The following is a 19,149-nucleotide window of genomic DNA, read 5'->3' as shown; positions in this document are numbered from 1 at the left end:
GTAAAATATCCATAGTTTCTTTACTTTCAACATATTATAGGATTCATAGTAAAATATTTAATTCGTTTTGGTTACTTACCGTCACCGTATTGTTGAGGAACAAATCAACATCATCCAGATTATTACCAACGGTACTGTCAAATTTACCAATAGCCGTAGTCATTCGATCGTTGGAAACATAAATACAAATACATCCAACGCTAGAATATAGAATATACGATATTTTCAAAAATCGAAGAAACGATATTTTCAAAAATCGAAGAAACGATATTTTCAAAAATCGAAGAAACGATATTTTCAAAAATCGAAGAAACAATATTTGCAAAAATCGAAGAAACGATATTCTTAGTAAAAATTGATGATACGATATTTTCAATATAAAATCGGCGATATATTATTTTTAATATAAGGTCGAAGATACCATAATATCTTCAATATAAAATCGAATATACGATATTTTTTTAAAAATAAAATCGCTGAGATATAAGCACGCGTATAACACATATCAAGTAAGTAGTGACATGAAACGAGATGAAATGGGGTTTAACGTCCTACTGTTCTGCTCCTATGCTGGGCTACTGAAGACGGGCATACACCATACAGTGTGCTATGAGGGAAATTTTGCCCGGGTAGCGGCACTATCGCCTACTCTTATATCGAATTCCAACTGCCAAGAGATCTTTTATCTGCATTCCAATGTATACACGGGACCTCGGATTTTCGTCTCATCCGAAGGACTCCACAGCATCACTGACAAGGGGAACCACACCGGAAAATCTGGATGAACTTTCTCGGCCAATGCAGGGATCGAACACCCGACCTCCAGGCTAGCGAGCCAGCGTCTTACCCACGTAGCCACGTGATCCCCTCAAGTAAGTAGATAGTTTATCTGTGTTTCCTTTAAATTCCCTGTTGCCTTGATCTGACTTACATTATAAATGTTTTATTTTATTTTTCGCAGGGCTGCAGTGGTCCTGTGATAGGGCACTAGTTTATCTATGTTTCCTTTAAATTCCCTGTTGCCTTGATCTGCCTTACATTATAAATGTTTTATTTTATTTTTTTCGCAGGGCTGCAGTGGTCCTGTGATAGGGCACTAGCTGTTCGACTCAAGAAGAAACGACATGGATTCATTGAGTTAAAAAGGGGGTCATCGAAACATTTTGGACTGACATTTCTTTCAGGGATTCAACTTTCACAGTACACAATCCTGCAAATATATTATGTTTTGTAAGGCACTGCTTACCCTGTAAACACAACAAGAACCAATAAGATGACGCTGTACACTTTACGTCTACATGATGTACTGGGGGATGACTTATGCAACATTTTCCCGCCACAATTTCCACAACATCGACAGCAACAAAAACAGCAACCAACTATGGTAAATATGATAATGAATAGAAATCCAATGACTATAGCTGCTGCGTAACCACCGAATAAGCTTAGCACCTGGAAATATAACGCGTATTAACGTTACATTACAAAACAATAAACATACAATACACTTGGGATTCTTTAGTGAAATGAAATGAAATAGGATTTAGCAAACTACTGTTCTGCAATGACTGGGCTAATGACGGCGAGGGATTCTTTAGTAAATAACTGGTATGAAATGAAATGGAGTTTAACGTTCTGCGTTTCTGCAAGGACTGGGCCAATGAACACGGGCTTACGAAATACAATGTTCTATGAGGTAAACTTTGCTCGGACAGCGGCGAAACCTACTACTATTACCTACTATACCCACACGGACATTATACTTGTCAGGTCCTTGTCCTTGGTTCCGCACCACTGACAACGGGAAACCGTGCCCGAAAATCCTGATTTTATTAAATGGAAGCAAAATAAATTCTCGAAGTTTATGTGGTGCTTTCGACAAACAAAAAATATTGCAATGGCGTGCCAGATGTAGCGTTGACAACCGAATTGAGTTTAGCTATACTGTGAATATGTCTGATATGGTGACGTTACCTGCATATAATCTCGAGTGACATCAAAATTGCCATCTTTTACATCTACGATGAAATCTGAAAAGAATAAAAACAATTTTAGGGAAACGCTTTATTCACAAACAAACCAATATGTTACAACAATAATTTACTGCAGTGGAAACAAACATTGTTTTTTTCTGCTTGAAAAGCAGAACGACAAGAGATACCTAACACAATTTGATTTTCCCAGAAAATACCATTTTTTGTTTAACAGTTTAAACGCGTATTGTGTTTTTCGTTAGAGGGTGGGGTAGAAAATGAATGAAATATAGTTTATCGACCCACTTTTCTGCACCGACTGGGCTAATGAATACGCTATGGGACAAATTTACCCGGACCGCGGCACCAGAGTCTATTTATGTTTTATGAACGACAATCGTTTACCCGGCTTAGAGTTCATTCTACCCGTTATCTTAATTATCATTTTGTCATTTGTGAATCAGCCATTATTATAATTACTTCTGAAATTGTCTTGCATGATATGTTTGTCTTGAAATTCTTGAAATTGTTGGTTTGTCATTTTATTTGTGGATATGAAACGTACGATTTAAAGATGCTTTCCCAGAAAAGTATTTATCGGTTGGTTCTTTAAAATAAAAGTATGTCAAATTTGGTATATATAGACACCCAATCTTACTAGCAAAATACTGGATTACCCGAAAAACGCCCATGGGGCAAGCATTGGTCTAAATTGTCAGGGCATCACTAACTGGCAACCCGACTGTTATCTGCCAGCTTTTTGGGTGCCAGCTTAAGTGAGGGAGCGATTGTTATTTCTTGATCAAATGTTTAGGCGGTTTTGGGAACATTGAGGGGTGTCAACGTACAAAAGACTCTGCAAATAAACGACGGAAAAAGAAGATGACAGAAATAACTAAGAATTTACTTAGAAGTCAATATGTATGGTAAATGGACAGTACGTAATGATAAATACATTCTGAAAAATGGACCCTCCCACAATGAAGCTAAGTTGGCAGACACTGCGTCTAACTACAGCTTACTTATAGCTATAAGTATCCCCGGCGAATACAAAGATTTGAGAGAGATTAGAAGCAAATTTTTGATAGATTGGTTACTTTGAATATGTTTTTAGTCCAAATATATCATCAAATCACATAGTTTGTACGCGGGAATGTATCTATAAGAATAATATTGAACATACCATACGGAAATCCACCAGAAAACACAGTATTAATGAAATTTCTGGCAAAATCAAACAGCGGTCCCATTCCGCCATCATCATAAGTAGCATCCGTTTTGTACGTTTGACCTTCCGGTAAATCAGACCATACTATATTGCTGTTACTATCGGCTGTATTAAGAACACTATCAGTTAATGTCTGTGGTGTTAAAACAGGATCAGCCGCCTCACAAAGATACACAACACAAAGTGTCAATAACACAATAGTTCTGCACAACATTATTGTGTCTTTTTGTACGGTTTACGTAAATAAAAACCTCAAAAATTCTTCTTGTTGTTGCAGTTGGTTAGAATCTATTTACACGTATTCTGAAAGATAAAAATAAAAGAACATTATTACAGATCCGATAATGATATTCACATGGAAAGGGTTATTGGACATGAATCGTTTGTAGTTCGAACCTGTTAGTGGGATATAATGAAATAAAATAGGACTCAAGAAGACGGGCATACGCCATGCGCTATGAAGGAAATTCCAACTTCCCAGGTTCTTCTACGTGCACACAATTAGTGTTTCGCCCCACCTGAAAGACTAAACGCTGACCCTTGCCAGGCACCCAACATACACCACTGAAAAGGAGGAAACCACACCGGAATATCCCTAGGGTCAAAGCCTTGACCGCCAGATTAGCGAGTCAGCTACATGACGATATTAGCGATGTCCATTTTACTAAAAGTATACCAGTCACAATTAATTGTTTGCCAGATGCAGACAGGTTTGCCGGTAACTTCTGTAACTAAAAATATGTATTTCTATTTCTGAAGTCAATAGAGACAAATAAAAAAAGTTCCTTTTAGTATGATTTCTCCATCGTAATCATCGCATATGATATAATTTCAGTAACACTATCCACACAAAACCATTATCGCCTGTTAATCAGATATTAACACAAAATTAACCAATGCAAGTCGATATTACATTATTCCCTTGATTATAAAGTATGTGTCTTATTACAGGTTGTCTTGTATACTACATGCGTTATAAACTATATAATATCCACCACAAGGTCGCAATGACGATCAAATACAACTATGAAGCTTATAATATATGAAAGGGTATAGCAAAAGGATAATCCACTAAATGCTTGTTCCGTCTGCATTAGCTCGGTAGGTGCAGTAGGACGTTAAACCCCTTTCATTCTGAGAGTTCGTCCGAAAGAACACAAGAGTAGCGTTATCACTCAATGCCTTCGCTAATTACTTCTTATTCTGGGGCTTTACGCCCGATTCCACCGAAGTTGATATCGGAACAAGCGTTAAATACTTAAAATCAGTCCGTTCTATATAAGGTCGATATCTCAACTGGTGTTGTGCAACAAAAAGATCTGTTCTCATATTTCAAATCATATCCTGGTAATTAAAAATACAATATAGGTACCCTCCCATTTCACCTACGTCCCATTTCGACTACAGTTTATAACAATAGATTATGGTCTGGTGATTGTGCACTGTAACAAAAATTTCCGTGAAAAAACGTAAAAAATTCCGGAAACAAAAATTACCAGGAAAATTTTATCCGTATTTGTTTTTCCTGTTATTTACAGAAATTCCTTCAATTAACATAAATTCCATTTTCAAATACAGAAAAAAAAAATCCTGGTAAATTTTGTTTCCTGACCATGAAGGTGATAAAAATTTCATTGAATTAACCATTGACTTTATACGCGTGCGTGAAATAGCTTTATTTAACGTCCGCTTCCACCGAAGTTATATCGCAAATAATTTTTAAACGTAACCTCTTTTCGCTATTATAAGAATCGAGAGCAAGGTATCTCAAACCGCTACTCGTCAGTGGTTGGAGGCTTTCAGATGTAAGTTTGCGGTATTATCAATTCGGAGGTATGCAGACTCTGCCATCGAGACAAACCGACTTACACTGGCCAACCGGTTGTACTATCCGGAATTTAGCGTGCTTGATTACCAGATATTACAACCTTAACACCCGCAGCATTAAAACATACTTTTACATATTTATGAAAATACTTACAATCTGATTACCGTATGATGAATAACAATACACTTTATAGATCTTATAAATAATGGAAATTAGATATACATGTCAATTAATATACCAAACGTTACAAAATATGATTCTTCATATTATGGTTAATAAATTGAAATGAATACTATAACATGATGATTATTAGGAATGATTATATATGTATACGATTACTTATCGTTGCACCGTTTATCCCGTAAAACAACAGAATTAAGTCCATTACAGAACGGAATAAAACATTTTATCCCTAAATTTCACGGAACTTCCTTGTCATTCCACCGTTTATTCCGTAAAATAACAGAATTAAGTCCGTAATAGAAGGGAATAAAACATTTTATCCCTAAATTTCACGGAAATTTCCTGTTTAATACTGAATATTCCACAGAAATACATAAAACACGTAATTTGAAGAAATAATTCAGACAATTAACACAATTTCTCCAAAAAATCCATCGATTAACAGAAAAAAGGTGTTAAATTACGGAATTCGGCCACATAAAAAATGGATATTTTTTACAGTGTGTGAAATAGCTTTATTTAACGTCCGCTTCCACCGAAGTGATATCGCAGACAAGGCCTGGTGAGTTTATTATCCCTACTTATATAGCTAAAATAGATTGGTCCATAAAACATCCCATTTAGGCTACTGCCTATAATAGATTATATCAAAACAAACAGAAAGAAGAATGAAAAATTAATTTACATAGAAATTGTATAAAATATGTAACAATATTTCGAATTATTTCAATAAATCTATAGAGGTTAGGATGACTGTGTGGTATGGTTTTATTCATTCTTGAGTGGAAACCTACTATAGGTTGTTAATTTTCCTGGGTCCAACAGTTTCAAAATGCTTCCATAAACAAACCGAAAATTTGGTAACGTAATCATTAAAATTCATCGGTGTTGTTGGTGATGTTTGGAGTTTCCCTACATTATATATTTTAACATGATAGATCAGTGCATTCCATAAATTATATATAAAATGTAAGTAAATTGTCTCAATTATATATAAGATGATAAATCAATACCTTGTCTACGTTATCTATTACATGTTAGATCAGTACATTCCCTCAAATAACGTGACGAGGAGTAGAGTCGCCTGTCCAACCTCGTGGGTTTTCTTTCCTATCACTGTTAAAGCGAATTATTGAAATAAAATTGACCCTTATGTTCGTCCCGAAATGACCTAGTTTGTTTCGAGTGGACGTTAAACCCCATCTCTCTCCCCCCCCCCCCTCAATTAAATCGGTATTACAGCTTCAGTACTTTAAAGAGGCGTGTTCGTGTCATACGCCGTAGTTAATTTGTTTTGTGCGTTCCTTGAATTAAAACAGAAGAGAGAGTTTAAGTTCCAATACTGTATTGTGTCAAAACATAATAAAATATAAAATCAATACAATGTACAATTTTTTGAGTCAATAGATTTTCAAATGAAAAATGAGTTATAAAAAATAGGGGAGGGGAGGGGGCTAACTCACTTGGCTGTGCAGAGGCACTATTTGTAAACCACGTTTATGTGTAATCGTAGGAGGTGACACCTGTACTTTATAAGCGGGCGTAGCTGCCGTGTTACATCTATATTTAGCTAATCATTTGCTCGCTTGGTTAAGCTCTTAAAAGCTTACATATGCAATTTACTCTCATATATGAAAAGTAAATATGATTTAGCGCGCATATTAAAGTGCAGCCAGCTACTTTCTTCGATTCTGATTGGCTGGAATTCATTTATCTCTTAACTGTGTGTTAGAGACGGCTATTTATCGATCCACTGTACAATGTTTATATAATACAAGTAAGGGTTATGTATAATTGATTAATACATCAATACACAATTTACTTGGGTTGATCTACTTAGAATTTACAGACAAGCAGTGGTGTACGTAGAGTTTGTCCCGCTCGGAATGGGCCTTGCTTGCGTTCGTATCCCTGTATCCCTTACCCCACCCGCCAAACAACATAATACAATACACACAAAACATGATTCAACAGTTGAATTCCAATTGTTAACCAAAAGAAAATAAAAAATGAAATTGGCGTCAGACATTTTGTAGCTTCGTACTGTTTTCAATACAATAGACCACAACTGCTACCCCCTCGTCATGGTAGGCTACTGATGATAACAAGCACGTGATACCCGCCATCATTTGACGAATGAATGAAACCGACAAAAATCATTAGGCAAAGTAAAGCTTTTATGGCTTGTAGCCTCCTACTGTTTTCAATACAATAGATCACAACCGCTACCCCCTCGTCCTGGTATGCTACTGATAACAAGCACATGGTACCCGCCATCATTTGACGAATGGCTGAAACCGACAAAAATCATTAGCCAAAGTAAAGCTTTTATGATTGTTTGTGTTTTTTAATCAAAAGATCCCATAGATAAACCTATACTTATCATTTAATGAATTTTGAAAATAATGATTAATTTTGTTATGATTCTGATAAGATTATTCCATTCGGCTCAGAAGATATAATCTACCTCATTCTATAACAACTACTAAAAAAATATAAGAAATGAATATCAGCTGAATTTGAAGGCCTGTTGAATAGACATGTTCTCTTTTGCAAAGCTGGAAAGCAATTGAAAACGTCTAAAAATAATTAAAATATATGAATACATATCATAAGGATGTACAAACTTAATTTGAAAATATACACCTTTTTAAAGAAATGAAATGAAATGGGGTTTAACGTCCTGTCGATCTACTCCAACTGGGCTAATGAAGACGGGCATACGTCATACAGTGTAATATGAGGGAAATTTCTTATATGAGGGACTACTTTTATATCCAATTCCAAATGCCAAGGGATCTTTTACGTGCACACCGATGTTACGGGACCTCCGTTTTTTGCCAGGCCCTCCGTCCTACATTACTAATAGGGGGAAACCACGCCGAACTTTCTCGGCCTTTTTTAAAGGTTTTCCTTGAGACTAGACTATATGTATTCATTAAATGTACGACATATTGTTTTTTTAATTTTCACAGTTATTGAAGCTGCTATATCGTATTTCTTAGTTTAAAAAAGATTTATATTTGTTCATGCACAAACTTGTTGACTCTATTATGAATACAAATAAAATCAAGTGGCTGTATTATATGTATTATATGAATGAACTACGGTTCTTTTAAACTTGAAGCCCTCTGGAATTATTTTGTTTTGTTAACAGACAATTTGGGTACATAGCAGCCTGGTTACGCGGGAAATAGTTTGCGCAATCGCTGCAAACAGTGACTGTGAAAAAACCCCAACAAAGGCTTAAAAAATCAAAAGGGTTAAAAAAGTGTTTGAAAGATAGATCAATTAATAAATCTACCAAATATAACCATTAACTGTACGTTTAAAATATAAATAAAAAAAATTACAAATTTAAAGAAAATCCACCAAGAAAACCTGTAGCCTACCCGGAAAGTGAGGGGGAATCCCCTCCTGGTCCCCAGTTTCGTACCTATATCATATGCAAGGTCGTCAATTTTCTAAGACACTATCCCGACCCATTAACCAGAAAGTCTCGGGATTTTCCAGCCCTTTTCCCTCCTGTGGGAGGTAGGCCTACAGCCCGGACGGACTGGCCTAAAAAGAGGAGCCTGGTCGTTCTGATTGGGGACCAAACACCGTGTCCCGTGTGTACGATTGGGGGCGCGTTAAACCTGATCTGGTTGAAGCTAAACTACCCGAGCACACTAAATTACATATGCCCGTCTTCATTTACCCGGTTGGTGCAGAAAAGTAAGGTATGGTGTCACATTAGACGTTAAACCGAACTCATTTCCATGGCATGAAACATAATTTATAATTTACGATCACTTCTACATAAGTGCATCATTCGTTTTACTGCTGAACATATTTCTGAACGGTAAGTGTACTCGTAAACCGTCCAGATTGTGATAATTATTTACCCACTTCTTTTTTGTTGTTTGTGTCGTCAAAGTACTCGAAGCGACAGAAGAAGACATTTTTAATCAAGAATTCAGGTTACCAAATCAGATATGACGTCACTTACCATATGACGTTGTCTAATATGACGCAATTTGATTGGCAGCATCAGCTGGTCGGATGAGAATAGAACTGATCCTATCCATGGAATAAGCTGTCAATCCAACCATTTGTCTGATGAGTTGGTCGAATATGACCGTTGTCCTTGTCAGGCCCTTCGTCCAGCATCACTGGATGAACTTTCTCGGCCAATGTAGGAATCGAACGCCCGAACTCCAGGCTAGCTAGTTCTTAAAAAAACCTGATTGTCGAGCGCTTCTGACGTATTGGAACAACTTATTCATACTATTCATAATTCGTTGTCAAAATGTGAATGTAATATACTAATTTTCTTAATTAGGAGGGTTAATTGGTCTAACATTAATCAATAATTTCCCTGGTACTTCAGTAAACCATACTGATCAGCAAAGGACAATAATAAAGAAACAGCATATAAAATGACGTTTCGTGATGTCATACACTGATGATTGGATTGTAGAGGAATCAATGAAGTAATTGTCGTTTTCCGTGATTAATACGCGACCTTATTGTAAATTGTCTCTTAAATCTTTCTCGCGCTGAATCGTTAATGGAAAATAAGTTAAGGTTAAAAACTCAAAATCAATCCGTCAAGTTCTGGTTTGAAGTAATTAAACTAAGATTAAGCAACAGAATTTAGAACCATGCTTAAAATATGGATCATTAGATTGCAGTTTCTAAGATTACATTAAGCCCTGAAAATATCTAATTGAAAATAGGACAGATCTCAAACTCGTCCCAGAAATAATGATAATCACATAATTGGAGACTTGCGAGAAACGACATTTATGTACCGTACGTCACAAACTGGCTGAGAACATACACTATCTGCCACTTGATTGGTCGGTACATTGCAAACGGATATATGTGCATATGCTTTATTGGCTCTTCCCTTATTCCTTGCACTAGCTAGGTGCAGAAAGCTTCCTCATTGTGTATAGTAATGCTAATATATAAATCACTTGTTAAATTGTACACCTTGGGAAGAAACTGGAGAATCCAAAGAAAACCCACGAGGTTATACAGGTGGGGGAATCGAACCACAGCATTTGACTCACTGGCAGACTTTATAAACAAAAGCGCAGGCGTTAAACCCGTCGTCCACCCAAACCACAAGTTCGATAATAGACACATGACGAAATGAACGACTGGTTAGGATAATCGTTGGAAATAGACACAGATATAACATAGGCTGCTCAAACTGGGCAGTAATCATTTTGTCATATTTTCTAACAAGAATTTACGATTTCAAGTCGCTACATATCGGACAATTCACCAACATTTATCCCCTGTATATTAGTAAACAAATACATTGAGAACATGGAAGACATGAATTAAAGAGAGGGAGAGAGAGAAATGGGGTTTAACGTCCACTCAACAAACTTGCGTGTAGGGGTCTTTAGCAGTGGGAGGAAATCGGAGGACCCGGAGAAAACCCACCAGGTTGGACAGGCGACCCTACTCCATGTCACGTATAACCGTTTTTTGCCAGGCCCTCCGTCCTACATTACTAATAGGGGGAAACCACGCCGAACTTTCTCGGCCTTTTTTAAAGGTTTTCCTTGAGACTAGACTATATGTATTCATTAAATGTACGACATATTGTTTTTTTAATTTTCACAGTTATTGAAGCTGCTATATCGTATTTCTTAGTTTAAAAAAGATTTATATTTGTTCATGCACAAACTTGTTGACTCTATTATGAATACAAATAAAATCAAGTGGCTGTATTATATGTATTATATGAATGAACTACGGTTCTTTTAAACTTGAAGCCCTCTGGAATTATTTTGTTTTGTTAACAGACAATTTGGGTACATAGCAGCCTGGTTACGCGGGAAATAGTTTGCGCAATCGCTGCAAACAGTGACTGTGAAAAAACCCCAACAAAGGCTTAAAAAATCAAAAGGGTTAAATAAGTGTTTGAAAGATAGATCAATTAATAAATCTACCAAATATAACCATTAACTGTACGTTTAAAATATAAATAAAAAAAATTACAAATTTAAAGAAAATCCACCAAGAAAACCCATAAATGCAAATTTAAAGTAAAATCATAAGTGCAAATTCAAAGAACAATTATTGTAAGTGCAAATTTAAAGAACAATTATTGTAAGTGCAAATTTAAAGAACAATTATTGTAAGTGCAAATTTAAACATAACGCTTAAGGGCCAATATAAATAAAAAGCATTAGATGCGAATTTTACAAAAAGCAGTGTATATATATAAACAAAAGCAGTAGCTGCAAATTTAAAGAAAAATTCTAACATTGTAAATATAAATGTAAATGAAAATAAAAACTACAAAGTGCAGATTTAAATCAAAGCAGAAAGAAAAAAAATAAGTGCACAAAATGCGAAAGCTAAATTTAAAAACCAAACCATAAGCTAAGTGAATCCGTAGCAAATCTGGGAGTTTTGCACAAGAGAAGAAAATATAAATCCTATCATGCAGAAGTGTCGACACTATATAAATTATTGCTTAACAACAGTGATAACCGGTGGTGCGTTTACTTGAAATCTTTAGAATTCTCCTTATGTTTGAACCTGTAGCCTACCCGGAAAGTGAGGGGGAATCCCCTCCTGGTCCCCAGTTTCGTACCTATATCATATGCAAGGTCGTCAATTTTCTAAGACACTATTCCGACCCATTAACCAGAAAGTCTCGGGTTAGACCCCGGCGTTGTATCGGGATTTTCCAGCCCTTTTCCCTCCTGTGGGAGGTAGGCCTACAGCCCGGACGGACTGGCCTAAAAAGAGGAGCCTGGTCGTTCTGATTGGGGACCAAACACCGTGTCCCGTGTGTACGATTGGGGGCGCGTTAAACCTGATCTGGTTGAAGCTAAACTACCCGAGCACACTAAATTACATATGCCCGTCTTCATTTACCCGGTTGGTGCAGAAAAGTAAGGTATGGTGTCACATTAGACGTTAAACCGAACTCATTTCCATGGCATGAAACATAATTTATAATTTACGATCACTTCTACATAAGTGCATCATTCGTTTTACTGCTGAACATATTTCTGAACGGTAAGTGTACTCGTAAACCGTCCAGATTGTGATAATTATTTACCCACTTCTTTTTTGTTGTTTGTGTCGTCAAAGTACTCGAAGCGACAGAAGAAGACATTTTTAATCAAGAATTCAGGTTACCAAATCAGATATGACGTCACTTACCATATGACGTTGTCTAATATGACGCAATTTGATTGGCAGCATCAGCTGGTCGGATGAGAATAGAACTGATCCTATCCATGGAATAAGCTGTCAATCCAACCATTTGTCTGATGAGTTGGTCGAATATGACCGTTGTCCTTGTCAGGCCCTTCGTCCAGCATCACTGGATGAACTTTCTCGGCCAATGTAGGAATCGAACGCCCGAACTCCAGGCTAGCTAGTTCTTAAAAAAACCTGATTGTCGAGCGCTTCTGACGTATTGGAACAACTTATTCATACTATTCATAATTCGTTGTCAAAATGTGAATGTAATATACTAATTTTCTTAATTAGGAGGGTTAATTGGTCTAACATTAATCAATAATTTCCCTGGTACTTCAGTAAACCATACTGATCAGCAAAGGACAATAATAAAGAAACAGCATATAAAATGACGTTTCGTGATGTCATACACTGATGATTGGTTTGTAGAGGAATCAATGAAGTAATTGTCGTTTTCCGTGATTAATACGCGACCTTATTGTAAATTGTCTCTTAAATCTTTCTCGCGCTGAATCGTTAATGGAAAATAAGTTAAGGTTAAAAACTCAAAATCAATCCGTCAAGTTCTGGTTTGAAGTAATTAAACTAAGATTAAGCAACAGAATTTAGAACCATGCTTAAAATATGGATCATTAGATTGCAGTTTCTAAAATTACATTAAGCCCTGAAAATATCTAATTGAAAATAGGACAGATCTCAAACTCGTCCCAGAAATAATGATAATCACATAATTGGAGACTTGCGAGAAACGACATTTATGTACCGTACGTCACAAACTGGCTGAGAACATACACTATCTGCCACTTGATTGGTCGGTACATTGCAAACGGATATATGTGCATATGCTTTATTGGCTCTTCCCTTATTCCTTGCACTAGCTAGGTGCAGAAAGCTTCCTCATTGTGTATAGTAATGCTAATATATAAATCACTTGTTAAATTGTACACCTTGGGAAGAAACTGGAGAATCCAAAGAAAACCCACGAGGTTATACAGGTGGGGGAATCGAACCACAGCATTTGACTCACTGGCAGACTTTATAAACAAAAGCGCAGGCGTTAAACCCGTCGTCCACCCAAACCACAAGTTCGATAATAGACACATGACGAAATGAACGACTGGTTAGGATAATCGTTGGAAATAGACACAGATATAACATAGGCTGCTCAAACTGGGCAGTAATCATTTTGTCATATTTTCTAACAAGAATTTACGATTTCAAGTCGCTACATATCGGACAATTCACCAACATTTATCCCCTGTATATTAGTAAACAAATACATTGAGAACATGGAAGACATGAATTAAAGAGAGGGAGAGAGAGAAATGGGGTTTAACGTCCACTCAACAAACTTGCGTGTAGGGGTCTTTAGCAGTGGGAGGAAATCGGAGGACCCGGAGAAAACCCACCAGGTTGGACAGGCGACCCTACTCCATGTCACGTATAACCGAGGAGTCGAAACCACGCCAGTTGACTCAATGACAGGCTTTATGATACAGCACGCACGTGCTAACCATTCGGCCATCCAACCCCCGGACATGAATTAAATCAGAAGTATATATTGAAGTTACAGTAATAACAACTTGTAATAAAAGATTAATTATCTTTGATAGATCAACCGTCCAGAACCTGATATTTGTTATTGAAGAGTGTCATGGCGACACAAACTGTTTGTAAAACATAAATATGGTGTCATGTTCCAGCACAAGTTAAAGAGAGCGCTTATATTATCATTTTTCAAAATGAATTCAAGATATTGGCATGGATTATTAAATTCAAATACAGAGTTCCGTTTCTGAAATGGATTCTGTTACATATGTTCACTTCATTTGCAAAAGTTTACCCCCCCCCCCCCATCCCACAATCATTTTCTCCTCCTATTGCGTTAGATTTGATCTGCGGTAACAGAAAGACTGCAAAAGCGTAACAATATGGCGACTGAAACAATATTGTTATCTTTACAAATTAATGATTTTAAATTCATAAACAAAGCTATAGTAAGTAATGTGGGTTATTTTGATACGTTAACTGGTCTATAAATTAGTAATCATGCTAGTCATTTACATTTTTCTTTATCATGAACCTATATCAACATATTCCTGAAGCAATGGCCCGAAGAATAACTCTCTGCCATGGCCATTGCTGGATTGGCTTCTGATATTTGAGCTTTTGAGGAAGTGTGGCTATTTTTCCCGTTCAATCAAATATATCTAAGCCCTTCGTTTAATCTGGGGTCTTCCTTAGAACTTTAGACAGTGATTTAAGCTATTAAAAACGGTGAAAGTATTGTTCGTCTCCAAACCGTATTGTTTGCACTGTATGCGTATTGATAGCCTCGTTTGTCACACAATTAGTTTTTCTAAAATATTCTGCTATGCACTGGTCAATTGGGCATAATAAAATCGTGAGTCATAACGTAACGTTATGTAAACATATTTGGTCCAATTTGGAGCTCTGTTTAAAGCGTAATGATATTGTTACGCGGTTAGCTATTGGTTTTTAATCGGACTATTGACCAGTCATAATTTGGAACCAAAAGTTGCTTCCATTACAGCAGTGTTAAGTGGGATTAGCTCTAATCAAACGAAACACTGCGAGGAGTATGGTATATGATATTTGCTGACCAAATTAGATAATATTCCTTTTCTTAGTCGTTGTGACCGTAACCATTGGGTTATTTGTCAATACAATTTTATCCTCACACTGAATACGTAACTAACCGGATTACTTATGCTAATACATGTATACACGGTTTTAATATCTCAAGTGCTTCATGATGCAGGATTAAATCAACCTGTTATATATCTAAACTCTTGAACAGCGCGATGAAAATGAAATATTATATTGAACATAGAATGACTTACCTAAATAATAAGTATACGGCTGTTAACTCATACTGTCTTTAATGAAATGAAATGAAATGGGGTTTAACGTCCTACTATTCTGCTCCGGACTGGGCTAATGAAGCAGGGGATACGCCATACAGTGTGCCATGAAGGAAATTTTGCCCGGACAGCGGCACTATATCGAATTCCAACTGTCAAGGGATCTTTTACGTGCATGCCAATGTGTACACGGGACCTCGGTTTTTCGTCCCATTCGAACGACTAGACAGCTGTCCTGGTCAGGCCCTTCGTCCTGCATCATTGATACGGGGAAACCACGTCGGAAAACCCCCGATGAACTTTCTCGGCCCTTTTTAAAGGCTCTCGTTGAGAACAGACTGTACGTATTCATTAAATGCACGACAATTTGTTTTGTTAATTTTCACAGTTATTAAAACTGCAATACCGTATTTCTTAGTTTAAAAAAGTTTTATATTTGTTCATGCACAAACTTGTTGACTCTATTATGATTACAAACAAAATCAAGTGGCTGTATTATATGAACTACGCTTATTTTTTCTTGTTTTGTTAACAGACGATTTGGGTACATAGCAGCCTGGTTACGTGGGAAATAGTTTGTACAATTGCTGCCGGAAAATCTGGATGAACTTTCTGGGCCAATGCAGGGTTCGAACACCCGACCTCAAGGTTAGCGAGCCAGCGTCTTACCCACTTAGCCACCGTGATCCCCTGTCTTTAATGTCGTCTCAAGAAGTAATTTAAAACGTCAGAGATATTCAATCATGATTTGAAATATTAAATCAACGTGTTATGTATCTGAACAACGCGATGGAAATGCAATATATTGAAAAAGAAAATAGAATAACTTACATAAATAATAAGTATACGGTTGTTAACACATAATTATTGTCTTTAATGCCTCTAGGGGTAATGGTATATACAGTATTGCATTTGAAAAGATTAAATAAGGATTTTGTTTCACGATATGACAGGTTAAAGCTGCAATTTCATATTTTTAAGTTATATTTTTAAAATTTATTAAAATAAAGCCCTAAAATAGATGGTATCTATAAACAGCCCTACCTTGTTAAAGATGGGTTCCCGCGTACAAACTGGGTGATTTAATGGTATATATGGACCAAAAACATATTCAAACTAATTAATTTGTCATAATTATGCTTCAAATCCTTCTCAAACATTGTAATTGCGAAGGAATGCCCAGCTATTACAATTCGATCAAACCAGGTCATGTTTACATCACGTCTTGGGAGTCAGAGGAAATGAAATGAAATGAAATGAAATGGGGTTTAACGTCCTACTGTTCTGCTTCTAGCCTGGGCTAATGAAGACGGGAATTCATTGCATACATAAGACGATGTTGTCTTTAATCGCTTACTATTTTTAACAAATATCGAATCCTAATTAAATTCTCGGATTATCCACTACCCGCGTCTTTTTCCGTCATTTTTATCTCAGAAAGTATTGTACGTCTAACTCTTCATAAAGTTTATCAACTTGTACATCAAGCGCTCAATGTTCGCTTGTGACCTTTGACATCACGCCGCTTCACGCGTGCAGAAGTTCCTAATCGTCGGTCTGTTGATTTGGAGAACCCTTACATTTTTGTCCTGTATACGCTCCATGAGTGTTTTTCGGGGAATCCAGTATTTTTCTAGTAAGATTGGATATCTCTACTTTCCATTTATACCAAAATTGCCATATTTTTATTGGAAATAACCACCCGATAAATACTTTTCTGGGAACCCATCTTTAAAGAATAATCCTATTAATCATATATTTCACTATTGCCAGTTGAGAAATTGGCAAAAATATCATTTTCAACTTTAAATTCAAACGTTTGAAGATAGCTATTTCATGGGGGGAATAGATAAACAAGGGAAGTAATTGTGTTATTATTTCCGGGGTCAAAGGATTTTTAAGAGGGAGAATAATACCTATAATCGTATAATAGTGAGTCGATAACCTATTGAGCAAAAGACATAGAATTAATTATGTTTTGACTTTCTTAGAAAATATAAAATTATCGCTTTAAATCAATGCTATGTAGCTGAACAACATTATGAAGTGAAATATATTGAACATAGAATGACTTACCCATATACATGTAATAAGAATACTGTATCGGGAGGTAATGAAGATTATGACTGAGTTTCTGGGTTTATATCCTATATTTAATGAAGGTCCATACGTAAAGTATTTAATCCGTTTCCAAGGACAGGATTATAACCCAGACAAAGACATGCTCCCGCAGTTTAAACTGACCAGAGGGATTATCAATTTTAATGTAAGCTAATGGCTTATAATTTAATTAATTAATTAATTTATTTTAATTAATTAATTAATCAGCAGTTAGTGTACAACAAAAGTATACACCCTTTGTTTGGGGTATTGACACAGAGTTTGGATACTCACTTGTCATGTCTGGCCCTCGTGTTTAGGGCTGGGTCACTTTCTTCACTTAATGGCAACAATAAAGATACGTTTTTATATTATAAGAATAAAAATGGTATTAGAATACCACCATGTAGTCTTAAGTTGTTTTTGAAAGGCTGTCGTTTACATAGGCGAGTATACATAAATCCGATCGATAGCCATCAACGATTTAAAACCCGTTTCTTTTGTTTAGATATGAACGGGTTATCTCTAATGTATAAGGATAATAACTATATATTCCAATAGCCTTTTATACATAATTTAATACAATTTTTAAGGTTATATCCGTATAGTTTTGTACCCATTCAACCCTCTTTAAGATAAATATGATTTATGCCTTTGGTCTGTTGGTGTCAATTACTAGAAAACCCACCTGAATGGGTGTAGGGGTGTCGCCCCAGAAACCTTTTATTACTTGTTCGTATTGTTGTTTTTGTATAGGCACATATGTATATGAACCTAAGAAAATAATTATAATGCCTCTGATGGCGGGTGGTATTAAACACTTTGTTTTCCCGAGGGTTGTTTTCTGCGCGGAACATCATTTAGGACAGGAAATGTGTCTAACAATATTTGCTAAACTTTAATCCATGGGCTTTATTAGAGCGATGTATGAATCCCTTGCAAACTACAATGTTGTGAAGAGAGGGAGAGAGAGAGAGAGAGAGAGAGAGAGATAGAAAGAGAGGGTCGACAAAAACTAGGTCATTTTGGAACATAATAATGGCTCAATAATACACTTGCGCGTAGGGATCTTTAGCAGTGGGAGGAAACCAAATGGACCCGGAGAAAACCCACGAGGTTGGACAGGCGACCCTACTCCTTGTTACGTACAACCGTGGAAACGAAACCTCAACAGTTGACTCAATGACAGATGCGCTAACCCTTCGGCCATCCAAGCCCTGACATCTCTAATAGGAATATCAGTCCTGAAATGTTTCCGTTCCGTTCAGCATTTACAAAGAAATCAGAACTGAAACACCATCGATCTTTTTGTACCCCTATGTAAATGGTATACTGCACCATTCTTATATTTAGCGAAATGTAATTGACTGGCCCGTTTTTAATCCGATTCAACCCAAGTCGGATGATTATCTAAAGTTGATATATAATATTTTGATATTTGTTTCGTAATTAAATGTTAAATAAATCAATCTGGATACACAGCAGCGTGGATTCATCTGTGAGCAATTTGATATTTTCCGAAAAATGCAAACCACACGCAGTTTATTTAACTTCCCAATTGCATTTTCATTTCTATAATTATACAACATTACTTACTGATTTTGATACCTGGATAAATGGTCTTTAGTATTAGGTGTTCTAGAAAATGTAACCATACCATACCACACATGTACGTTTTCTTCATAGCAAATTATGAACTACTTATAATACACTAGGGTCTTTATTTCC

The 19,149-nt window shown here is 36.3% G+C and overlaps 1 protein-coding gene across 2 annotated transcripts in view; it reads right to left on the bottom strand.

Moving 5' to 3' along the window:
- LOC126814314 (prominin-1-A) overlaps window positions 1-19,149 on the bottom strand; it is a 46,094-nt gene that overhangs the window by 21,339 nt on the left and 5,606 nt on the right. For both annotated transcript variants that reach the window (XM_050539395.1, XM_050539396.1), the window contains exons 2-5: window positions 3,157-3,504; window positions 1,975-2,030; window positions 1,247-1,452; window positions 80-200 (exon numbers count right to left, since the gene is read on the bottom strand). In XM_050539395.1, the coding sequence (XP_050395352.1) occupies window positions 80-200; window positions 1,247-1,452; window positions 1,975-2,030; window positions 3,157-3,415 (642 nt within the window). In that variant the 5' untranslated portion in view covers window positions 3,416-3,504. The remainder of the gene's footprint in view (window positions 1-79; window positions 201-1,246; window positions 1,453-1,974; window positions 2,031-3,156; window positions 3,505-19,149) is intronic.

The sequence above is a fragment of the Patella vulgata genome, chromosome 3 (assembly GCF_932274485.2).
Source record: "Patella vulgata chromosome 3, xgPatVulg1.2, whole genome shotgun sequence".
Taxonomy (NCBI): domain Eukaryota; kingdom Metazoa; phylum Mollusca; class Gastropoda; family Patellidae; genus Patella; species Patella vulgata.
The sequence above is the reverse complement of the archived record's forward strand: the minus strand, read 5'-3'. Positions and strand labels throughout refer to the sequence as shown.